The sequence below is a fragment of the Triturus cristatus genome, chromosome 1_1 (assembly GCF_964204655.1).
Source record: "Triturus cristatus chromosome 1_1, aTriCri1.1, whole genome shotgun sequence".
Taxonomy (NCBI): Eukaryota; Metazoa; Chordata; class Amphibia; order Caudata; family Salamandridae; genus Triturus; species Triturus cristatus.
The window spans coordinates 1,050,050,672-1,050,072,043 of record NC_140579.1 but is presented as its reverse complement, the minus strand read 5'-3'; the positions used below and the strand labels follow the sequence as shown (position 1 = coordinate 1,050,072,043).

At 45.9% G+C, this 21,372-nt stretch overlaps 1 protein-coding gene across 6 annotated transcripts in view; it reads left to right on the top strand.

Annotated features, from left to right (window-relative positions):
• Nucleotides 1–21,372, top strand: part of FANCE (FA complementation group E) — a 202,486-nt gene that overhangs the window by 106,945 nt on the left and 74,169 nt on the right. For all 6 annotated transcript variants that reach the window (XM_085651094.1, XM_085651084.1, XM_085651086.1 and 3 more), the window contains one exon: nucleotides 20,864–20,939. In XM_085651094.1, the coding sequence (XP_085507220.1) occupies nucleotides 20,864–20,939 (76 nt within the window). The remainder of the gene's footprint in view (nucleotides 1–20,863; nucleotides 20,940–21,372) is intronic.

Here is a 21,372-nt window from a genome sequence, read left to right as displayed (position 1 = left end):
AAAAACCTGCTAGAGCTTTGGGTGACTCACTTGGCCCTCAAAGTCTTCCTTTCCTTCCTTTACAGACGGTCTGTCCAAATCTTGACAGAGAGCAGGACTGGGATATGGTATGCCAATAAGCATGTAGGTTATCACCCTCTCTGCCGGGAACCTCTCTGAGGCTCTGGATTTGGATGCAGGTGAATGGGATCTCGCGGCGGCTTCTGCATTCCTCTGCCTTCCTGATCCATCTTCCTTATTTATGTCCTTGATAGTTTTACCTTTTTTTTAAAGGTGCCTACATAAGTTTTCCTATTACCCTTTGTCATGCCCCAATGGGACCTAAATCTCATTTTGACTTTTTTTTATTGGGGGCCCTGTCAGCTGCAGTTGGAAGTGTATTTTTTAGTTGCTATCACTTCAGTGTGTCCAACCCCCGCCCCAACACCTGTTTCTACAGAAACAAGCTAACACTACAGACTAAAGTGTGTTTCCTGCCCAAGGCGGTAATCCCATTCCAAATGGGGCAGACCATTAATTCTATCCTCTGCACCACCTCCTCATGGACTAGGAGAGACTACATCAGCTGGACACTTGCAGGGCAGCCAGTTTTTATGTAGGCAGCAAATTGGTTATGCCCTTGCTAAAAAGTACCCACCATAGGGAATCAGTCTTCATTCCACCTGAGTGAAGGCTTTAACATCTGCACTAGCCAGGGGGTTCCTTGGCTAAGATTAGTCTCTCTTGGGCTTTCCTTCACACACTCTGCACCGCCCTATTGCTTGGATTTGGAAGTTAGAAGTGAAGACCATTTTTCTTGTTCAGCACTGCAGGATTTAATTGTCGGACTACTCCTTCAGACCCACCACCTGTCAGAGCATACTGCTGTGGTATCTATTCAACAGATGAGGAATATGCAAGAAGAAGCAACCATCAGAGAAAAAGATACCTCCAGTAACTATCTATTTGGTGGATACTGTATCTGCAGGTTGCCACCACTCCCGATCAAGCCCCCTGTTGAAGGATGGCCTTTAGACATCAAAATATAACAAGGCTCCAATTTAGATTTGTTGCACTGCACATCCATGCTCAATTTGGCGAGACCCTTGTCTCTGTCTCTAAGAACTCAGAAAAACAAGTTTCTTACCTTTAGTAATGGTCTTACTGATAGAGACTCTGTTTAGCCCCAGATTCCTCACCTTGTGAATATTCCCAGGCATCAGACTGGATCCCAAAACTTGGCGCTCCGTCAGGTGGCATTACGCGGCTCTGCACTTACTCTGTTCCGCTCCAGAAACCACATGCGGGGCCAATATAGGCTCCACCACTGCACACTGACCTCAATTGATTTTGAGGCTGTGCACGCACTCAGATGCAGAGTTCCAATGACAAATTGATTGTGATGAGTGTGGAGAGTCTTAGATTTGTGATCTTATTAATGGACAGTCAAATCACAGAATGGGGAGGATGAGAGTGTCGGTAAGGAATCTGCAGCTAGATAGAGTCGTTACCAGAAAGAGTGTTACCGAAGAAACTTCTAGCTCCAGATGAATCAACTTATGGATACCAAAGCGGTATGTATAGGAGATGGGGTCTGTGAATATACTCAAATCCTGCAGGGCCGAATGGGCAAAGTGCCCCTCTCTGCAAACCTGACTGTCCAGATAATAATGCTTTGTGAACGTGTTGAAGGACGCCCGTATAGTTGCCTGGCATGTGTCTAAGACAGGGATTCCACGTGCTAAGGCTGTAGTAGCAGCCTTGGTGGAATGAGCATGCAGTCTTCCAGAAGCTGCTTTTTAGGCAGTGGGAAGCAGATTTTTTGGCAGAGCACGGTCCAGGGGCGATACTTCTCCTCTACTAAGCCTTGCCTTTTTTTCGTTCCAGTGAACCCCACAAAGAGCTGAACATCCACCTGGTGTTCTTTGGTAAGATCTGTATCGAAGCTCCGCGCTCTCTTGGGGTCCAAACAATGGAGTTTCACCTAACTCCTTTGAGGGGTGAGGCACAGTATAGAACGTCTGCAAGGTGATGGTTTGATCGATATGGAATGGCATTGCAACTTTAGGTAGAAAAGATAGCTGAGTCAACAGAACAAGGTTTGTCTGAGAAGACAGCGGTGTATGGGTGATTAACACAAAGAGCCTGAAGCTCACGGACACCGTGCAAAGGTGATGGCGAGGAGGATCACAGTCTTAATAATAAGGACCCTTAAGGGCAACTGTGTAGCAGTTAGAATGGATTGCTCATCAAGTCCATAAAGACCAGACTTATGTCCCATTTCGGCATCACAAAAGGAGAAGAGGGAAACGTGTTGAAGCACTTCCAACAATTGTATGGCAACTGGTGACTTAAACTAGGAGGGCTGATCTGAGAACCATAAGAAGGCTGAAAGATCAGGTTTAACTGTGCCCAACGCAAAACCTTGCTGGGCAAGAGACAAACCAAACAAGAGAACATCAGATAATTTCACCTGGATGGAATCAGTCTGGCATGTGCTGCACTAAACCATAAATTAATCCCAACAGGTGTTTACAGTTTTCATTGAGGTATGCCTGGCTGCCAAGATGATCTCGAACATGAAGGGGAGATTGGGAAGGACTGGGTGCAGAACCCTACCCTGTTGCTGCGACACCATGTCTTTCCAGAGGGGCAGCCTGAGCGGAGGACAGATGCTCAAGCCAAGGAGCTCTGGACACCAAACTCTCTATGCCCAATCCCGAGCCACTAAGATGACTTGGGGCCAGTCATTCCTGATCTTCTTGAGAAGTGTGGGCAGGAGTGGTAACGGCGAAAAAAAAACAGGAGTCCTGAGTTCCACGCAAGGTAGAACGCATCTCTGAGCGATAGACGCCTTGGAAACTCCAACACGCAGAAGTGCGGACATCGGCCGTTCTCGGTGGTGATGAAAAGATCTAGCCACGGTTCTCCCCATTTGTGGAAGATTCTTTTTCCATCTCTGGGTGTAAATGCCATGTGTGATCTGCTAGGAGCCAACACCTGAATTTATCTGGCCTGGCATTCAAAGATCATGCGCGGTGATTCACCACCAGGAAAATTCCTTGGCAGTCCAGCCACTTTCAGAGGTGCAAGGCCTCCTAGCACAGGTTCTGTGACCCCACCCAGTTGTTTACAGTATCACATGGAAGGTGGTGTTGCCATGAGCACCTGAACCAGCTTCCCCTTGATGGCCAGAAGGAAGACTTTCCAACGTCAAGCAGATTGCTGTCAGTTCCAGAAGTTTGATATGGCACTGGGACTCCCTGGAGACCAGAGTTCTCGGATGTCCACCAACCCAGCCCAGAAGAGACTCATCTGTCACTGCTGTCAGCTCTGGGTGGGGAAGGGAGAGGGGTCTGCCATAGGCTCAGTCACCTTCTAGGAACCAGCACTGCAGATCCTTTGCCATCTCAAATTTATGAACTTAGCCTTATGTTGGACCCACTGAGATTAAATCCCACTACAAAGCCTACAAATGCCATCTGGCATGCTTGATCAGCAGGATCAGGAACCATCAGCCCCAGCAGTCTACCTGATGAAATCCAGGACCGAGGTTGAAAGATTGGGATCATAGCCTGAATGTTCTGGACTCTTTCCCAGGGAAATGACACAAAACAGAACAATGTCCAGAATGGCTCCAATGAAGGGGGGTATCCGAGAAGGAGGTCGGTGTGACTTTGGCACATTGATAGTGAACCCCAGGGACGACATGAGGTTTGCCATAGTCTGAAGGTGGTTGACAACTGCCTGAGGTGAGTCCGCCTTCAACAGCAAGATGTCCAGGTTAGGAAAGACTGGTACCTCTGGAGATGTGCTGCCGCAACAGCCAATTCTTTCATAAACACCTGAGGGGAACTTATGAGACCAGAAGGGAGTACAGCAATCTGAAAATACTCCTATCCTACAACGAACCACAGGTAATACCGGTGGGCCGGCAGGACAGGGATATGGAAATAGGCTTGCAGGTCCAATGCTCAACTCCACTCTGCATGGTCAAGGGCCAACGTGAGCATTTTGTATTTCTTCTTCCTGAGGAAGGCATAGAGAGTGCACAGGTCTAACATAGGCCGCAGGCCCCAGCTTTCTTGGACTCTAGAAAGAAGCAGAATAGCAGCCACAATGTACTTCTGGCACAGACCCTCTCAATAGGCTCTTTGGCCAAAAGGGCTTGCACTTCCTGCTGCAAAATAGTGAGATGGTCCTCTGTCAGTCACTCAGGGGGACGGTGTAAGGTGCGGCGGGAAAGAAAGGAAGGGTATGGCATAGCTCCTGCGAACAAGGAAAGCCCAGGCAAGCTCCATCAAAGGGCCTATCCACCTGGAGGACTGGACGTCGCTTGAGAATCCAGTCAATCGCAGGCATGCCAAGCAGCTAATGGCAACGGATATGCCGGTGGCCCACCCATTGGAGATAGTGGTGTCCATGCCACAACAAATCGTGAACTTGGCTGCATCCAGACTGTGTTGAATCGCTTGAGCGAGAACCGGCGAAGGTCTTCAGAGAAACTTGTGCCTCCAAATTCCAAAGAGCGTGGGATTAAGGGCCTAACAAACCGCTGGCAATAATGGATCTAAGGGCCATAGTGTTGGACAAAAAACACGTTTGCCAAACATTTCCACCCGCTTAGACTCCCTGTTTAGGGGAGCGGTAGGAAAGGTGTTAGCCTGGTGGTGCAAGCTTACATAAAGCGCACTAATTCTGTCGGGCCAAGGATGCTGTGAAAGAAAAGTAAGGTTGCATGTAGCAGGGTGATGGTACCTTACAATTTGTCGATTGACTGGTGGGCTTGAGCAAAGTTTGGTGAAAGCCCCCAATAAGGTATCGGTCATTGTCTCGTTAAACAGAAGAACGGGCTCATAAAATATCTGCCCTAGATGGAGGACTTCTGTCCAGACATTGGTTTTAAACACCATGGTGGGGAGGTGGAGGTCAAGTACTTCAGCGGCCCTACTCATCCACATGGTGAAGGAAGCAGATTTCTCAGTGGCAGGTCCAGGGAGCGAGAGGAGACTCATTTCAGGGAAGGTATTGAGACGACTGGCCTCCTGTGGGTCCTGAAATCCTAGTTGGGTGAACTCATGAGCGTGGTAATAGTCATTGTCCATGTCCGTCCCAAAAAGGAAATGTAAAGTGTGTTGTTTCACTTGCGGGGTTGGAAACTCGAGTGGTGGAAGAGGTGCCTTGGTGGAACCGGGTGCTACTTCGATCGAGGTCTGAATTGTGTCGACTCTGCATCACGAGCTTGCTTCGACGAGCCTGGGGCCAGCATAGGTCTTTGCACCAGAAGCAGGTTAGGAAGTGGAGTCGGGAGCAAGATGGGGTTTGGAGGGTCAGATAGGCGAACCCTCTGGCGGTACCCCAGATGGAAAGCTTCTCAACTCCTTGAGCCAAGAGGCACGCCAGAAAGAGTCAGTAAGGGTTCGAAGAGCCGGAGCATGGCTGCACTGAACTCTTCGATCTATTGTGGCATGACCGACGGTCCCGTAAACTCAGGTTGCGCCAAAGCCAATTGCGGAAGTGAATTCGAAGTCGTTTGACATTGGGAGCGAAATTGACAGGTGTAGCGCTACACACGCAGATGGATGTGAGTGGTGCGCAGCCACAGAATCCTGCTTCTATTTCTTATGCTTCTTTTTAGACTTACCTGATCATTTGTACCACATTGAAGATCGACCTTTCAAGTGGCTGTGACAACTCCGCGAGTGGGAACAAGACTGAATTTTAGACACAGACTGTGACTTGGAGCGGTTCCGACGAGGAGTCGTTTTGTGCTGGCACCGTAGAGCTTCACCTTGCATTCCCTGATGACTCTCAGAATAATTGATGCTCAGTCGCTGCAGGCTTTGAAGTTGTGGCCTGACCCTGGACACCAAAAGCATACCTTGTGACAGTCCCTACGGGGCTTAAAACCTGCAATTTATGGTGGTGACATCCCTTGCATACTAGAAAAAAAATAGAGAAAATGTCTCTGAGAGCCATAAAGGGAATCTCCGGATCCCTATCTTGTGACATTGAAAGAAAGTAACTGACGTCAGCGCGTAGGGGTGCCATCTACGTGGGCTGGCAAGTCATTTCTGGAGCAGAACGGTGTCAGAGAGGAGGGCCAGCGCCCCCTGTCGGCACACTGAGGTCCTACTGAAACGTTTCTGGATCCAGTCTTATGCATTGGGAATATTCAAAAGGTGAGGAATCAGCAGCTAGAAGTGTCTATCAGAAAACAATTGACAAGAAACTGCTGTCAAAGGCCCGGGGTGACATTATGTGGCTCCATTGATGACACACATACATCGCATCTGGTGCTGAGGTGTGGCCAGCACCATCTATTACTACTTTTCAGATCCGGCCTGGCAACTAGGGATAGTCAAAAGATGAGGATTTTGCAAGTAGATGTAGAGTTTTACTCTTTAACGTGTAATTCATGGTAATTATGATTTGTCCCAAAACTTGGCGCTCCGTCGGGTGGCATTACGCGGCTCTGCACTTACTCTGTTCCGCTCCAGAAACCACATGCGGGGCCAATATATGCTCCACCACTGCACACTGGCCTCAATTGATTTTGAGGCTGTGCACGCACTCAGATGCAGAGTTCCAAGGACAAATTGATTGTGATGAGTGTGCAGAGTCTTAGACTTGTGATCTTATTAATGGACAGAGTCAAATCACAGAATGGGGAGGATGAGAGTGTCGGTAAGGAATCTGCAGCTAGATAGAGTCGTTACCAGAAAGAGTGTTACCGAAGAAACTTCTAGCTCCAGATTAATCAACTTATGGATACCAAAGCGGTATGTATAGGAGATGGGGTCTGTGAATATACTCAAATCCTGCAGGGCCGAATGGGCAAAGTGCCCCTCTCTGCAAACCTGACTGTACAGATAATAATGCTTTGTGAACGTGTTGAAGGACACCCATATAGTTGCCTGGCATGTGTCTAAGACAGGGATTCCACATGCTAAGGCTGTAGTAGCAGCCTTGGTGGAATGAGCATGCAGTCTTTCAGAAGCTGCTTTTTAGGCAGTGCGAAGCAGATTTTTTGGCAGAGCACGGTCCAGGGGGGATACTTCTCCTCTACTAAGCCTTGCCTTTTTCTCGTTCCAGTGAACCCCACAACGAGCTGAACATCCACCTGGTGTTCTTTGGTAAGATCTGTATCGAAGCTCCGCGCTCTCTTGGGGTCCAAACAATGGAGGTCCACCTAACTTCTTTGAGGGGTGAGGCACAGTATAGAACGTCTGCAAGGTGATGGTTTGATCAATATGGAATGGCATTGCAACTATAGGTAGAAAAGATAGCTGAGTCAGCAGAACCAGTTTGTCTGAGAAGACAGCGGTGTATGGGTGATTAACACAAAGAGCCTGAAGCTCACGGACACCGTGCAAAGGTGATGGCGAGGAGGATCACAGTCTTAATAATAAGGACCCTTAAGGGCAACTGTGTAGCGGTTAGAATGGATTGCTCATCAAGTCCATAAAGACCAGACTTATGTCCCATTTCGGCATCACAAAAAGAGAAGAGGGAAACATGTGTTGAAGCACTTCCAACAATTGTATGGCAACTGGTGACTTAAACTAGGAGGGCTGATCTGAGAACCATAAGAAGGCCAAAAGAGCTGAAAGATCAGGTTTAACTGTGCCCAACGCAAAACCTTGCTGGGCAAGAGACAAAACAAACAAGAGAACATCAGATAATTTCACCTGGAAGGGATCAGTCTGGCATGTGCTGCACTAAACCATAAATTAATCCCAACAGGTGTTTACAGTTTTCGTTGAGGTATGCCTGGCTGCCAAGATGATCTCGAACATGAAGGGGAGATTGGGAAGGACTGGGTGCAGAACCCTACCCTGTTGCTGCGACACCATGTCTTTCCAGAGGGGCAGCCTGAGCGGAGGACAGATGCTCAAGCCAAGGAGCTCTGGACACCAAACTCTCTATGCCCAATCCCGAGCCACTAAGATGACTTGGGGCCAGTCATTCCTGATCTTCTTGAGAAGTGTGGGCAGGAGTGGTAACGGCGAAAAGAAAAACAGGAGTTCTGAGTTCCACGCAAGGTAGAACGCATCTCTGAGCGATAGACGCCTTGGAAACTCCAACACGCAGAAGTGCGGACATTGGCCGTTCTCGGTGGTGATGAAAAGATCTAGCCACGGTTCTCCCCATTTGTGGAAGATTCTTTTGCCATCTCTGGGTGTAAATGCCATGTGTGATCTGCTAGGAGCCAACACCTGAATTTATCTGCCATGGCATTCAAAGATCATGCGCGGTGATTCACCACCAGGAAAATTCCTTGGCAGTCCAGCCACTTTCAGAGGTGCAAGGCCTCCTAGCACAGGTTCTGTGACCCCACCCAGTTGTTTACAGTATCACATGGAAGGTGGTGTTGCCATGAGCACCTGAACCAGCTTCCCCTTGATGGACAGAAGGAAGACTTTCCAACGTCAAGCAGATTGCTGTCAGTTCCAGAAGTTTGATATGGCACTGGGACTCCCTGGAGACCAGAGTTCTCGGATGTCCACCAACCCAGCCCAGAAGAGACTCATCTGTCACTGCTGTCAGCTCTGGGTGGGGAAGGGAGAGGGGTCTGCCATAGGCTCAGTCACCTTCTAGGAACCAGCACTGCAGATCCTTTGCCATCTCAAATTTATGAACTTAGCCTTATGTTGGACCCACTGAGATTAAATCCCACTGCAAAGCCTACAAATGCCATCTGGCATGCTTGATCAGCAGGATCAGGAACCATCAGCCCCAGCAGTCTACCTGATGAAATCCAGGACCGAGGTTGAAAGATTGGGATCATAGCCTGAATGTTCTGGACTCTTTCCCAGGGAAATGACACAAAACAGAACAATGTCCAGAATGGCTCCAATGAAGGGGGGTATCCGAGAAGGAGGTCGGTGTGACTTTGGCACATTGATAGTGAACCCCAGGGACGACATGAGGTTTGCCATAGTCTGAAGGTGGTTGACAACTGCCTGAGGTGAGTCCGCCTTCAACAGCAAGATGTCCAGGTTAGGACAGACTGGTACCTCTGGAGATGTGCTGCCGCAACAGCCAATTCTTTCATAAACACCTGAGGGGAACTTATGAGACCAGAAGGGAGTACAGCAATCTGAAAATACTCCTATCCTACAACGAACCACAGGTAATACCGGTGGGCCGGCAGGACAGGTATATGGAAATAGGCTTGCAGGTCCAATGCTCAACTCCACTCTGCATGGTCAAGGGCCAACGTGAGCATTTTGTATTTCTTCTTCCTGAGGAAGGCATAGAGAGTGCACAGGTCTAACATAGGCCGCAGGCCCCCAGCTTTCTTGGACTCTAGAAAGAAGCAGAATAGCAGCCACAATGTACTTCTGGCACACACCCTCTCAATAGGCTCTTTGGCCAAAAGGGCTTGCACTTCCTGCTGCAAAATAGTGAGATGGTCCTCTGTCAGTCACTCAGGGGGACGGTGTAAGGTGCGGCGGGAAAGAAAAGAAGGGTATGGCATAGCTCCTGCGAACAAGGAAAGCCCAGGCAAGCTCCATCAAAGGGCCTATCCACCTGGAGGACTGGACATCGCTTGAGAATCCAGTCAACCGCAGGCATGCCAAGCAGCTAATGGCAACGGATATGCCTGTGGCCCACCCATTGGAGATAGTGGTGTCCATGCCACAACAAATCGTGAACGTGGCTGCATCCAGACTGTGTTGAATCGCTTGAGCGAGAACCGGCGAAGGTCTTCAGGGAAACTTGTGCCTCCAAATTCCACAGAGCGTGGGATTAAGGGCCTAACAAACAGCTGGCAATAATGGATCTAAGGGCCATAGTGTTGGACAAAAAACACGTTTGCCAAACATTTCCACCCGCTTAGATTCCCTGTTTAGGGGAGCGGTAGGAAAGGTGTTAGCCTGGTGGTGCAAGCTTACATAAAGCGCACTAATTCTGTCGGGCCAAGGATGCTGTGAAAGAAAAGTAAGGTTGCATGTAGCAGGGTGATGGTACCTTATAATTTGTCGATTGACTGGTGGGCTTGAGCAAAGTTTGGTGAAAGCCCCCAATAAGGTATCGGTCATTGTCTCGTTAAACAGAAGAACGGGCTCATAAAATATCTGCCCTAGATGGAGGACTTCTGTCCAGACATTGGTTTTAAACACCATGGTGGGGAGGTGGAGGTCAAGGACTTCAGCGGCCCTACTCATCCACATGGTGAAGGAAGCAGATTTCTCAGTGGCAGGTCCAGGGAGCGAGAGGAGACTCATTTCAGGGAAGGTATTGAGACGACTGGCCTCCTGTGGGTCCTGAAATCCTAGTTGGGTGAACTCTTGAGCCTGGTAATAGTCATTGTCCATGTCCGTCCCAAAAAGGAAATGTAAAGTGTGTTGTTTCACTTGCGGGGTTGGAAACTCGAGTGATGGAAGAGGTGCCTTGGTGGAACCGGGTGCTACTTCGATCGAGGTCTGAATTGTGTCGACTCTGCATCACGAGCTTGCTTCGACGAGCCTGGGGCCAGCATAGGTCTTTGCACCAGAAGCAGGTTAGGAAGTGGAGTCGGGAGCAAGATGGGGTTTGGAGGGTCAGATAGGCGAACCCTCTGGCGGTACCCCAGATGGAAAGCTTCTCAACTCCTTGAGCCAAGAGGCACGCCAGAAAGAGTCAGTAAGGGTTCGAAGAGCCGGAGCATGGCTGCACTGAACTCTTCGATCTATTGTGGCATGACCGACGGTCCCGTAAACTCAGGTTGCGCCAAAGCCAATTGCGGAAGTGACTTCGAAGTCGTTTGACATTGGGAGCGAAATTGACAGGTGGAGCGCTACACCCGCAGATGGATGTGAGTGGTGGGCAGCCACAGAATCCTGCTTCTATTTCTTATGCTTCTTTTTAGACTTACCTGATCATTTGTACCACATTGAAGATCGACCTTTCAAGTGGCTGTGACAACTCCGCGAGTGGGAACAAGACTGAATTTTAGACACAGACCGTGACTTGGAGCGGTTCCGACGAGGAGTCGTTTTGTGCTGGCACCGTAGAGCTTCACCTTGCATTCCCTGATGTTGGCCGGCAGGACAGGTATATGGAAATAGGCTTGCAGGTCCAATGCTCAACTCAACTGGACACCAAAAGCATACCTTGTGACAGTCCCTACGGGGTTTAAAACCTGCAATTTATGGTGGTGACATCCCTTGCATACTAGAAAAAAAATAGAGAAAATGTCTCTGAGAGCCATAAAGGGAATCTCCGGATCCCTATCTTGTGGCATTGAAAGAAAGTAACTGACGTCAGCGTGTAGGGGTGCCACCTACGTGGGCTGGCAAGTCATTTCTGGAGCAGAACGGTGTCAGAGAGGAGGGCCAGCGCCCCCTGTCGGCACACTGAGGTCCTACTGAAACGTTTCTGGATCCAGTCTTATGCATTGGGAATATTCAAAAGGTGAGGAATCAGCAGCTAGAAGTGTCTATCAGAAAACAATTGACAAGAAACTGCTGTCAAAGGCCCGGGGTGACATTATGTGGCTCCATTGATGACACACATACATCGCATGTGGTGCTGAGGTGTGGCCAGCACCATCTATTACTACTTTTCAGATCCGGCCTGGCAACTAGGGATAGTCAAAAGGTGAGAATTATGCAAGTAGATGTAGAGTATTACTCTTTAACGTGTAATTTATGGTAATTATAATTTGTTTTAACAAAGTAAGACGCCATTAGGAAATTTTTTTTTACATTATCCACCTAAGTGTAATATTTACATTGTTGCAGTGTCACTTAGGCATGTGCTTATATTAGTAAGGTTAATAATCCTGTTTAAATGCAATCTGTGTTACTTGCGCCAGCTTTCTAGAAAGGATTCTTTTGACTGTGTTCTAAGATCTTGAGCGTTCGATGGCCACATAATGGTGACAGATGTGAGACCTTTAGGCAGGGTGTATGTTTACTGTGCAGTAAATCTTCATGTGTACCTATAGCCTGGACTTCCAGCATTATGCTAGGTAGTTTTATGGCTCTCGTCTGCGATTTTGCTGAGTGCTGCAGAGCACTGGAATCCTAACTTGGAGATGGATTTGGTGGATGACCCCTGATGTACATCAGAATCTCGATGGTGGAGCTCAGAAAGTGAGAACTTGACATGATTGAAGGAGAGCTCACTCATTCCTCCGGCTTGGAGAAGACACGAAGATTGTTGTGTGATGAAGGACCACACATCTAAGAGATGGTTTTGGCACTTATACTTCTGATGGGGAGGATGAGAGCTGCAGAGAAGTGAGAGCCTGCTGTAGAGATGTAGACCTTGCCCTGGTTTGGATAGGCCGCTGCCGCTGTAACTGCAGGGCATCCACAATGACCTTTGTGGCGCCATCTCCACAGTACTTTGGAGTTATGTGGCTACTCGGAGGTTGACAGCAGAGCTCAATGCTGCCTCCCACTCCATGACCAGGTGTTGGTACTACTGAGAGGCCTGCTTCCTAGTGGACAAGCAGGGGGAAGGTGAGACATAATCTAGTATGTGAAGTTGCTGATTGCTGAACAAAAAGAGACCAGTTGGACCAGCCACTCCTAAAAAGAAATAAGAGGACGGGTGAAGGAGTATATTTTTTTAATCAAGGACACCGTGTGTGAGAAACCCCCCTGCAGATGCTACAAATATACACCAGAGAACAACAGGAGTATAAAAATGGTGAAGGAGACCTGTTGAAGCGTAATAATGCCCCACACAAGAGTATGAACGCTAAACAGTCTGTCAAAGTCAAAGCTATGATTGACGTCTCTGGCAGAGTGGCAGCGCTAAAATGGGCTTGTGGAAGGAAGTGCAAACACCAGGAACCCTGAACGAGGAGAGAACTGCTATGGGATACTCCCTACAAAAGATGAGGAAGTCCAGCTAAGGGCTGTGAGAAGTATTCTAAATATGGAATTGAAAGGGGGAGCACTTAAGAGTGTTCACAAATCCAGATCGCTATGGTCTACTCCACAGTGCAGATGTAAAAGGTTGTCAGAGACCATGTCAAATATATTAATATCCCGATGGACTTGAATCTTGGAAAGCATTTGTAGGTTCCATGTGCAAACTAGAATGACCTCCGCGGATGCTGAAGTCAGAAGTATTGAGCTGCCTCCCTTCCACTGTTTTCAACAGACACTGGGATGTATTGTTAAAGTGCATGGACTTGGCCTTGGTTCTATAGGGGCTTGGGGTTTTGTCAGCAGAGGACTGAAAGACCAGCCTGTTGCCCCTTCTGGTCGTTGTTGAACAAATGAGAGCCATGAGAAACTGTACATTTAAGTACCAAAGACGTGGATCTAGTGAAGCCTATGTAAATTTCATGAAACATTCAGTTTGCTATCCACAGCTCTAAAAGTCTACTTGAGGTGATGTATTAGAGGACTGCCGAGAATTTAAGCAAGATGAGCCTAGACCAACTGCCCCAGTCTGTAACCCACAGTAACTTTGTGAAACATCATGCAGTGCAGTGTTGGTGCCAGGATGAGGCAGAAACCCCACTAGCCTATGATCTAAAATGCCATTGAGCTACTGAGCTGTTGTAGCTGCTTGGTCAACACTTTCCATCAGCTTACCATCATTGGAACGCTCAGCAATGGACTGATTTCTTGAATCCAGAAGCAGCTTCTGGATCAGTGGGAGATAATGGATTTTTTCAACAACTAGGGATTACCCAGGGAGTGGCATCAAATGCTTCTGGGGATTTGGTGGAAAATCCATTCAGGCGTCCTATCAAATGAGAATTTAGTGAGATTCAAACAATGTTTAATGCTCATATGAGTGTATATGAGACGTTTCTTACATTATGACTAATTTAAAGTGTAATAGGTGTGCCCCCTCACCCCCTCAAACAATTGCCATACAAATGTCAACCAAATGGGAAGACACATTTGACACCGCCTCTTGATCTGCAGTTGCCATTGTTGTTCCCCAGTCCACCATAGCTTTGTGTTGTTCATTGGGTGTCAATGGTGACAATAGATGGCAATAACAACAGAAATGACCAGAAAACAGGACTGTGTGTCTGAGTGCGTGGGGCTATGCTGAAACAGATGCAACTGTAACTTTAGACACAGCCTCCTTAAACTATTGATGTGGGCTATAGCAAAATACTACTAGACCTCTCTCAGCTACCTTTGGTGTTAGCTGTTATTACATGTGAGTAACCTTTTCCTTCAATGAATTACTTCCTTGTTTTCTGGCTGTTCTCACGCTGCTCTCTTACTCATCAGCCTTGGCTATATACAATACAATATATTGTAAGGGTCTCAGACTGCCGTCTTCAACTGTTTCTACATGACTATTATCTGGATGCTGAGGATAATTGGATTCTCATCAAAGCAGATCGTTGGATCTACAGTATCCAAGTTTAAAACGGATCCATCAGAACTGGCCTTGAGGACTGAGGTACTGCTACAATTTTGCAGTAATTCTTCCTCACTTCTACTACATTAATTACTTTCTTTTGGCTCTCTGCCACCAACTTGTCATAAGTCAATAGCACCGAAGTCACCTTGGGAGCACAACACCTAGCCTTCTAACAACACTGCATTCTCCAAGGAATTCCACCTCTGCTGCTCTCCCGTTGTAGGATCATCTTTACTTTTGTTTTGCTTATTTTTAGGATCGACTACTACAATGGAATTTATAGAAGCCTACATTTCTAAATAATGGTAATGCTCTGAAGAGTGTAATGTTGGCAATACCCAGATAGCTAATTAAATTAATTTACATCAAGTCAAACCAAACTGGAAGGGAGATGTTTACGCAAAAATATATCCATTGATGGTAATACAGAATTCGTTGAGTATAGTCAACCCCCACAAAAGGACAGTATCTAAGAGGGTCGCACCAGCCTTGAAGATTTATACTGTAAAGACTCTGGGGCAGCCCTGTATGGTTCAGAAATCTGGGGGGGGGGGGCTGTGAACACCAAAATCTTGTCAACAGTTGAAGATAAGTTCCTAAGAACTATTTTGTAAGTTCCTGCAAGCCCGCCAATAACTCTGTTTTTTCTGGACCTGGCATTAAGGGTAAAAGCACAGAAGAATGAGTGCAGAATGTTGATCTATTGGTACCAGTAATGGTCCTCTACAGCCCCTGAATGATACAGAGTGGATCTAAGAGATTTTATGTCGCCTGAGTTGGCTTGCAAAATCCCCTGGTTGTATTTTGTGAAAGTTTTATTGAGGAAATTGGGATTGGAGAGATCTTGGTTATCCTAAGATGAACTAAGTTCTAAGATTTTAAACCATGCCCTTGGTACAAATCTACAATTGACAAAATCACGACGTCCCATGCACATAAATTGTACCAATTTAGACTTAAATCGCTCCCCACAAAATGTTCTGCTGTAAGTGCTCTGAAGATGTATCAGGGGATGACCTCTGTCCTGGCTGTGCAGGAGGGTCAGAATCACTCATTCACATATAATTTTTCTTTCCGGCCTTTATCTTCCATAGAGCTAAATGTATAGTTCCCCTTTGTTGGAACCTGGGCATTAGACAGCACCCTGGAGGCCTTTAGGATCCTTAGTACAGATTCCAATAGATTGATGGTATATTCCACCGCAGAATGTCTCATGTCTGCTTGGATCTGGCGCAGTAAGTGTATCCAAGCTAAGGTTTAGACCAGGGATACTCATAGTACGGCCCGCGGGCCGCCAGCGGCCCGGCAAGCCTTCCGTGGCGGCCCGCGGACCTTGCAGACATCGTAAGCACCGCCGGTTGCAGCAGCGCGGAGCTATGGGGGCCGGGACGGGTGATTCTTTTAAAAGCCATTCACTTGTTAATAAGGCTTTGTTGTATTTCACCTCTTCTTAGCGCCCCTGCATCTCCCCTCTGAATGAGTGGAGATGCAGGGGCGCTAGGAAGAGATGAAATACAACAAAGCCTCATTAACAAGTGAATGTTCTTTAAAAGACCTGTGAAGTACTTGGGTGCGGCGGCTGTTTGTGTTCCAGGGAAGCTGACTCTGCGCCGGGTGAGGTGACGGACAGGGGGCGGGGGGTGAATGGTAAAAGACTTTTGTCCTATTTCAGCTCGTCATGGAAGGAAGTTGCTAATAATCGTAAACCTAAGACTTATTTGTGAAAATGGCAAAAGGCTCTGTAGCCTTATTTTAATCCCAGCCTTATTTTAAGCTTCTACACATCGAATTATATTTTTCATGACATGTTTAATTTTCTTTTCAAAGGAAAAACAAGGTGTTCATTGAGAAAAGTGAATGCTAGAATTGCTACATGTTGCGCAGGTTGAAAAATTGAGTATAAATAGAGTGTTACCTATAGAGCAGGACAGACTGTTTCGTTAATTAGATAAAAGAGATACAAGGCTGATGTTGTGTACACATTAAATATATTGCACGTACAGTATCACAAGTCTCGTTACTGTTTAATTCAGGTAGTCCGTGATCTTTAGATATTTTCCATCTCTGTTGCCTCGATAACAAACCCATCATCGTAAGGTAGACACAAATGGCTCACCGCTGTCATCTCGCGGCGACTCCTCTTTTTCAAACAAGGTGTTGCAACTCCCTCCGTGATTTGTGGCTGCACTTTGAACCCTGAAGGTTACCTACTGAGGGCAAACACGCCCTCGCTGAACAAATGGATAATGCTATGGGAGCTCCAAGGACTCCTTCATCTTTACAGGCCGATGTCCAAGGGGTTCCTTCATATTCTTTTGGAAATTGATAAGAAAACAAATAGAAAAGTAGAGACAGAGAGGGAGGTAGACAAACGCAGTGAGTGAGGCAGAGGGAGAGAGAGAGAGACAGGGAGAGGGAGAGTGATAGAGGGAGAGAGAGAGAGAGACAGGGAGAGGGAGAGTGATAGAGGGAGAGAGAGACAGGGAGAGGGAGAGTGATAGAGGGAGAGAGAGAGAGACAGGGAGAGGGAGAGTGATAGAGGGAGAGAGAGAGAGAGAGGGAGAGACAGGGAGAGGGAGAGTGATAGAGTGAGAGGGAGAGACAGGGAGAGGGAGAGTGATAGAGGGAGAGTGATAGAGGGAGAGGGAGAGAGGGAGAGACAGGGAGAGGGAGAGTGATAGAGGGAGAGAGGGAGAGTGATAGAGGGAGAGTGATAGAGGGAGAGTGATAGAGGGAGAGAGGGAGAGGGAGAGACAGGGAGAGGGAGAGACAGGGTGAGGGAGAGTGATAGAGGGAGAGGGAGAGACAGGGAGAGGGACAGAGACCGAGACAGAGACAGGGATACAGAGAGAGGGAAAGACAGGGAGACAGAGACAGGGAGACAGAGACAGGGAGACAGAGACAGGGAGACCGAGAGAGGGAGAGGGAGAGACAGGGAGACAGAGAGAGAGAGGGAGAGGGAGAGACAGGGAGACAGAGAGAGGGAGACCGAGACAGGGAGACAGAGACAGACAGACAGACAGACAGACAGAGATGTGTGAATGCCGGGTCTGGTGGCTCAGTGGACGAAGGCGTCTGCTGCAGGGGCCTGTGTTCAACCTCATGGCCAAAGTTTTTTTTTTTGCTCTAGCCCCGCCCCCTCCCCCACTGACCCCGCCCCCACCGGTGCAGCCCTCGGCCACAAACTACACTGTAAATTTGGCCCCCGAGAGAAAGTTTTTGAGTACCCCTGGTTTAGACGATGCAATTGTGCCATATAGACATAGACGTTCTGCTCATTGGCATTCAATGCTTGATTTTGGAGAATGAAGGACTAGAGATTTCTGGTGTATCTAAAAAAAGTTTATATTGCATATTTCTACTCTTGTGTTTGTTTGTGAATCAATTGTGATCTATACATTCTGTGATGTGATGACGGATATATGTGGTATGAGTTCTTTTGCACCGTATTGCCACTCCTGCACTCTATTACGATTATATTGTTCGATACATGTGTCCTCCTGCACTTTAAAGCCATATTTGCACTGATTAAGTTGGGTATTTTTAGGCTTTCCTGTTTTCAGTTTCTATTTTTGGTAAATTCTGGTAGGGTTTTCTCAGTGTTTTCAAGTGTTTTCAATACCTTTAAAAAAACAGTGGTTATCACTGTTTACACATGTTAGTGCCATTAAAAACAACAGAAACCGTGTTTTTCCGGTGTTTATCGAACATTTGCTTTTATTATTGCTTTCTATCTGCACTGATAATGCATGGTGTATAGACAGTGTATGTACAGTGTACATGCGGTACAAATACATTTTTACAAATCCAACTTATTGTAGTACACCATACAATACTTCTGCAGTGAGTCTTTGGTCATGCGCATTTCCTCTTTCCTTCCCATGTAAGCTTTTATCTATGAAAAGGCCCTCTACACATTGGCACTTGAGATGGGCAACGCCAAAACAGCCAGTACACAATTTGCTAACTCAGGCCACTGACATAGCTTTCCATGCTAACTCAGGCCACTGACATAGCTTTCAATGCCGATACTGATGTACCTGAAGATTGTGATTCTCTTGGACAGGTTTTGCAACAAATGCTTTGAACTGGGCGAATATGCCCTCAGAGTTAGTGAAGCGGTCAAAAATTAAGCAGCACTTTTGATTTGAATGTCCGGAGAAAATTCCCCATTATGGAAGGGATCTAGAACTTGTGAACAGTACCACAGTGAGACTGCATTGACTTCAAATGCCATGATTGGTGAAGGGACATTTCTATGCATCATTCCAAGCCATTTATATATTGTAGAATACAATTTTCTGAATTGCTCCTCAACATTTCTTTGCTTACCAAGTGGCAAGCAGTCTAACATGGAACATGTTGCAGTGCCAAAGTCACTAAAAGTGTCACCTAGACTACTGTCCAGGAGACGTTTCACATCTCCATCAATTATGCTGAACACCTGGTAGACAAGGGTGTTTTTTATTATGTCTACTACAGAAGTCATGTTTTCCGTTAAAAGTCTAAGAATGCAGTAGAGTGTACTTTTTTTCACATTCACTATCAATATGAGACCGAAAATCCTTACATCACTGAGCAACATTTCTGTAAACAGTTGCAACATGGATAATATAGCATTCACGGCCTCTAGGACTGAGTACCACCTGCTAAATGACACAGTTGGGATGACTCTTTCTTTGATGCCACACAAAATGAGAAATATTTGCATTTAATTCCCGCGCATAACAAAATAGCACACCAGAATGGACTAAAAATTCAATAGCATTCTTCATTAAGTGTGAAGATTGTAAAGATGCTTTCAGCATACCATCGAGCAAATGGCAAGGATCTCTTCCAGGGAAGCACTAAAGCTCGGGTATGTTTTTTTAAAGGTCATCACACAACTTTTTCATATACGTAGCTAAATCACTGTAAATGCAAACAATATCACTCCAATCTTTGTTGAACATGGTAAGAACTCTTTGCAGCAGCATTTCAAGTGACACTGTGTTCCATGTTTTCCAAAAGTCTTGTGTCATGTTTTCACCACTATCACAGATGTTTGGTGACAGCACTTTTTTAACATATACCTGTCACTACACCTTGCAATGAATGTTTAAACCTGGGATGTTTGGCAAATTCACCTACTATCAATACTGACTCGCTAGAAAAGGGGGCTGATGTATCAAGGAGTTTTACCCATTCTCTGTGAGTAAGTGTGATGATACATATTGGGAAAGTTTTTTATGAAACCAGCCATTTTACCCATCAGTGAAAGAATCAAACGTATCCAAAATATCAAATATGATTTTGTTATTTCCTGATTCTCTACAGTGTATATAAAATAATTAAACAAGACCTAAAACATGCTTCTAAACGCTGCATCTTTAGACCAAAGACCACATAACTGAAAAAAGCAAAAGGAAGAAGAAATAATATTTTAATTACAGCCCTAAACGGCAAAACTCAAGCAGAATAATGTTAGCCCAGTCGTTCTTGCTGCTACCTTGTATAACAAAGTTGCATTGGATTGGCCCTTTCAGGAAGAAATAAAAAGTACTCTTTCACCCTCCTTTTCCTTTCTTTGAATGGCATTTAGTTTGTGGTTGTGCAGGTGTTTATATGTTTACACTGGTGAGGGCTATTTCCCTTTCGGTGGGGTTTTATCAGTTATTATAGGTTTAAACCTAAAACGGAATAGCCTAGGTATTTTTAAAGTCGGATCTATCGTGTGAACCAATTAGAAAATGTTATAGCTACCTAGATACTGCTTTTGTTGTTGCAATAGTACCCAATCAGGGGGCCAGATGCCTTTGTGCCTCCCACTCATGAAGACTGCTTGGTTACTGGTATTTTGCTCCTCTTTTCAGCCACAAAGTTGTGTGTCTATTTGTTGCAGTTGCTCTCTTTAAGTCGTGATCTTATATTTAATGGTCTACTTCTGTTAAGCAAGATGACCTGTTGCCAAGTTCAGAATTATTTGTAATTGGTAGCGTATGTTTTAATGTATTTATAAGTGTTAAATATTGGACTTTTAACTATTGGTTTTAATTGGTGAAATTGAGTACTTCCCAATAAAGGGCTCACGAAGGTAACTGTACCCGGAGTAGCCTTAAAGTGAACAATCAAATGTCTGTACGGGATTACTCTGTTTTTATTAAACGATGGTTATATCTTGCGTTGTTTTATTGTCTTTTTTAATGTATACTGCTGAGATGCTTTTATGTTTCAAATTGTACTTTTATGATCCTGGTGATCAAAATAACGTTATTATGAAATAGTTTCTCAATTAAGATAACCTTCTTATCTCTGATGTATGTAATGCATAAAGTAGGTACGCTCAATGTTAGAAGAACAGTCATATGTGTATGTGAATACTGTTCCATTCATAGCTTACATATGTGTTAAAGGCTTGTATACTTTGATTGTGTGCAGTTATTGATCAGTTGTGTTGTACGTTGCTAATGTTTTGTGAATCAACCCTTAAGTGCCTCAGTTTGTCACTCCAATCCCTCCAAAGTCTACAGTGCTTTGCTGGTGACTGCCTATCTTTACCTCGCAGGACCCGTGCTTGTGGAGTTGTTGTGCCGAATTATTGAAGAATGTCTAGAGCTGGACCATTTAATCCTGGTGTTAAGGTAAATTTATATTGTAAAAATATGAGGGTGGTGAGTGGATAAAGAGTCAATCCCCCAAAACCCCCTTACATAGGGACAGATGTATACATGGTACACGCAAAGTAGGTCTTATATTCAGCTATTACTCCAAAGGCAGGAGGGGCCACACTCTTCTTCTAGGCAGCTGTTAATAAACGAAAAGTCTTCTGTTCATCGGGGAATTAAAGAGTCTGTAACCGTAGAAAAACATTTTACAGTCTGGATGACCAGCCATTGCGTTACTGTGCAAAGGTAGTCACATATCACATCTGTGTTACATTGTATGGTCTGTTTCCTTCCATAGTCTACTTGGAGCTCTGCTCCTGTATTGTGGTTAGATGGCATACTCTTTGATAAAAGGACAATGTTTTTAAATCTCATTGTCTTGGACAGCATATTCACTGCATCCTTTTGT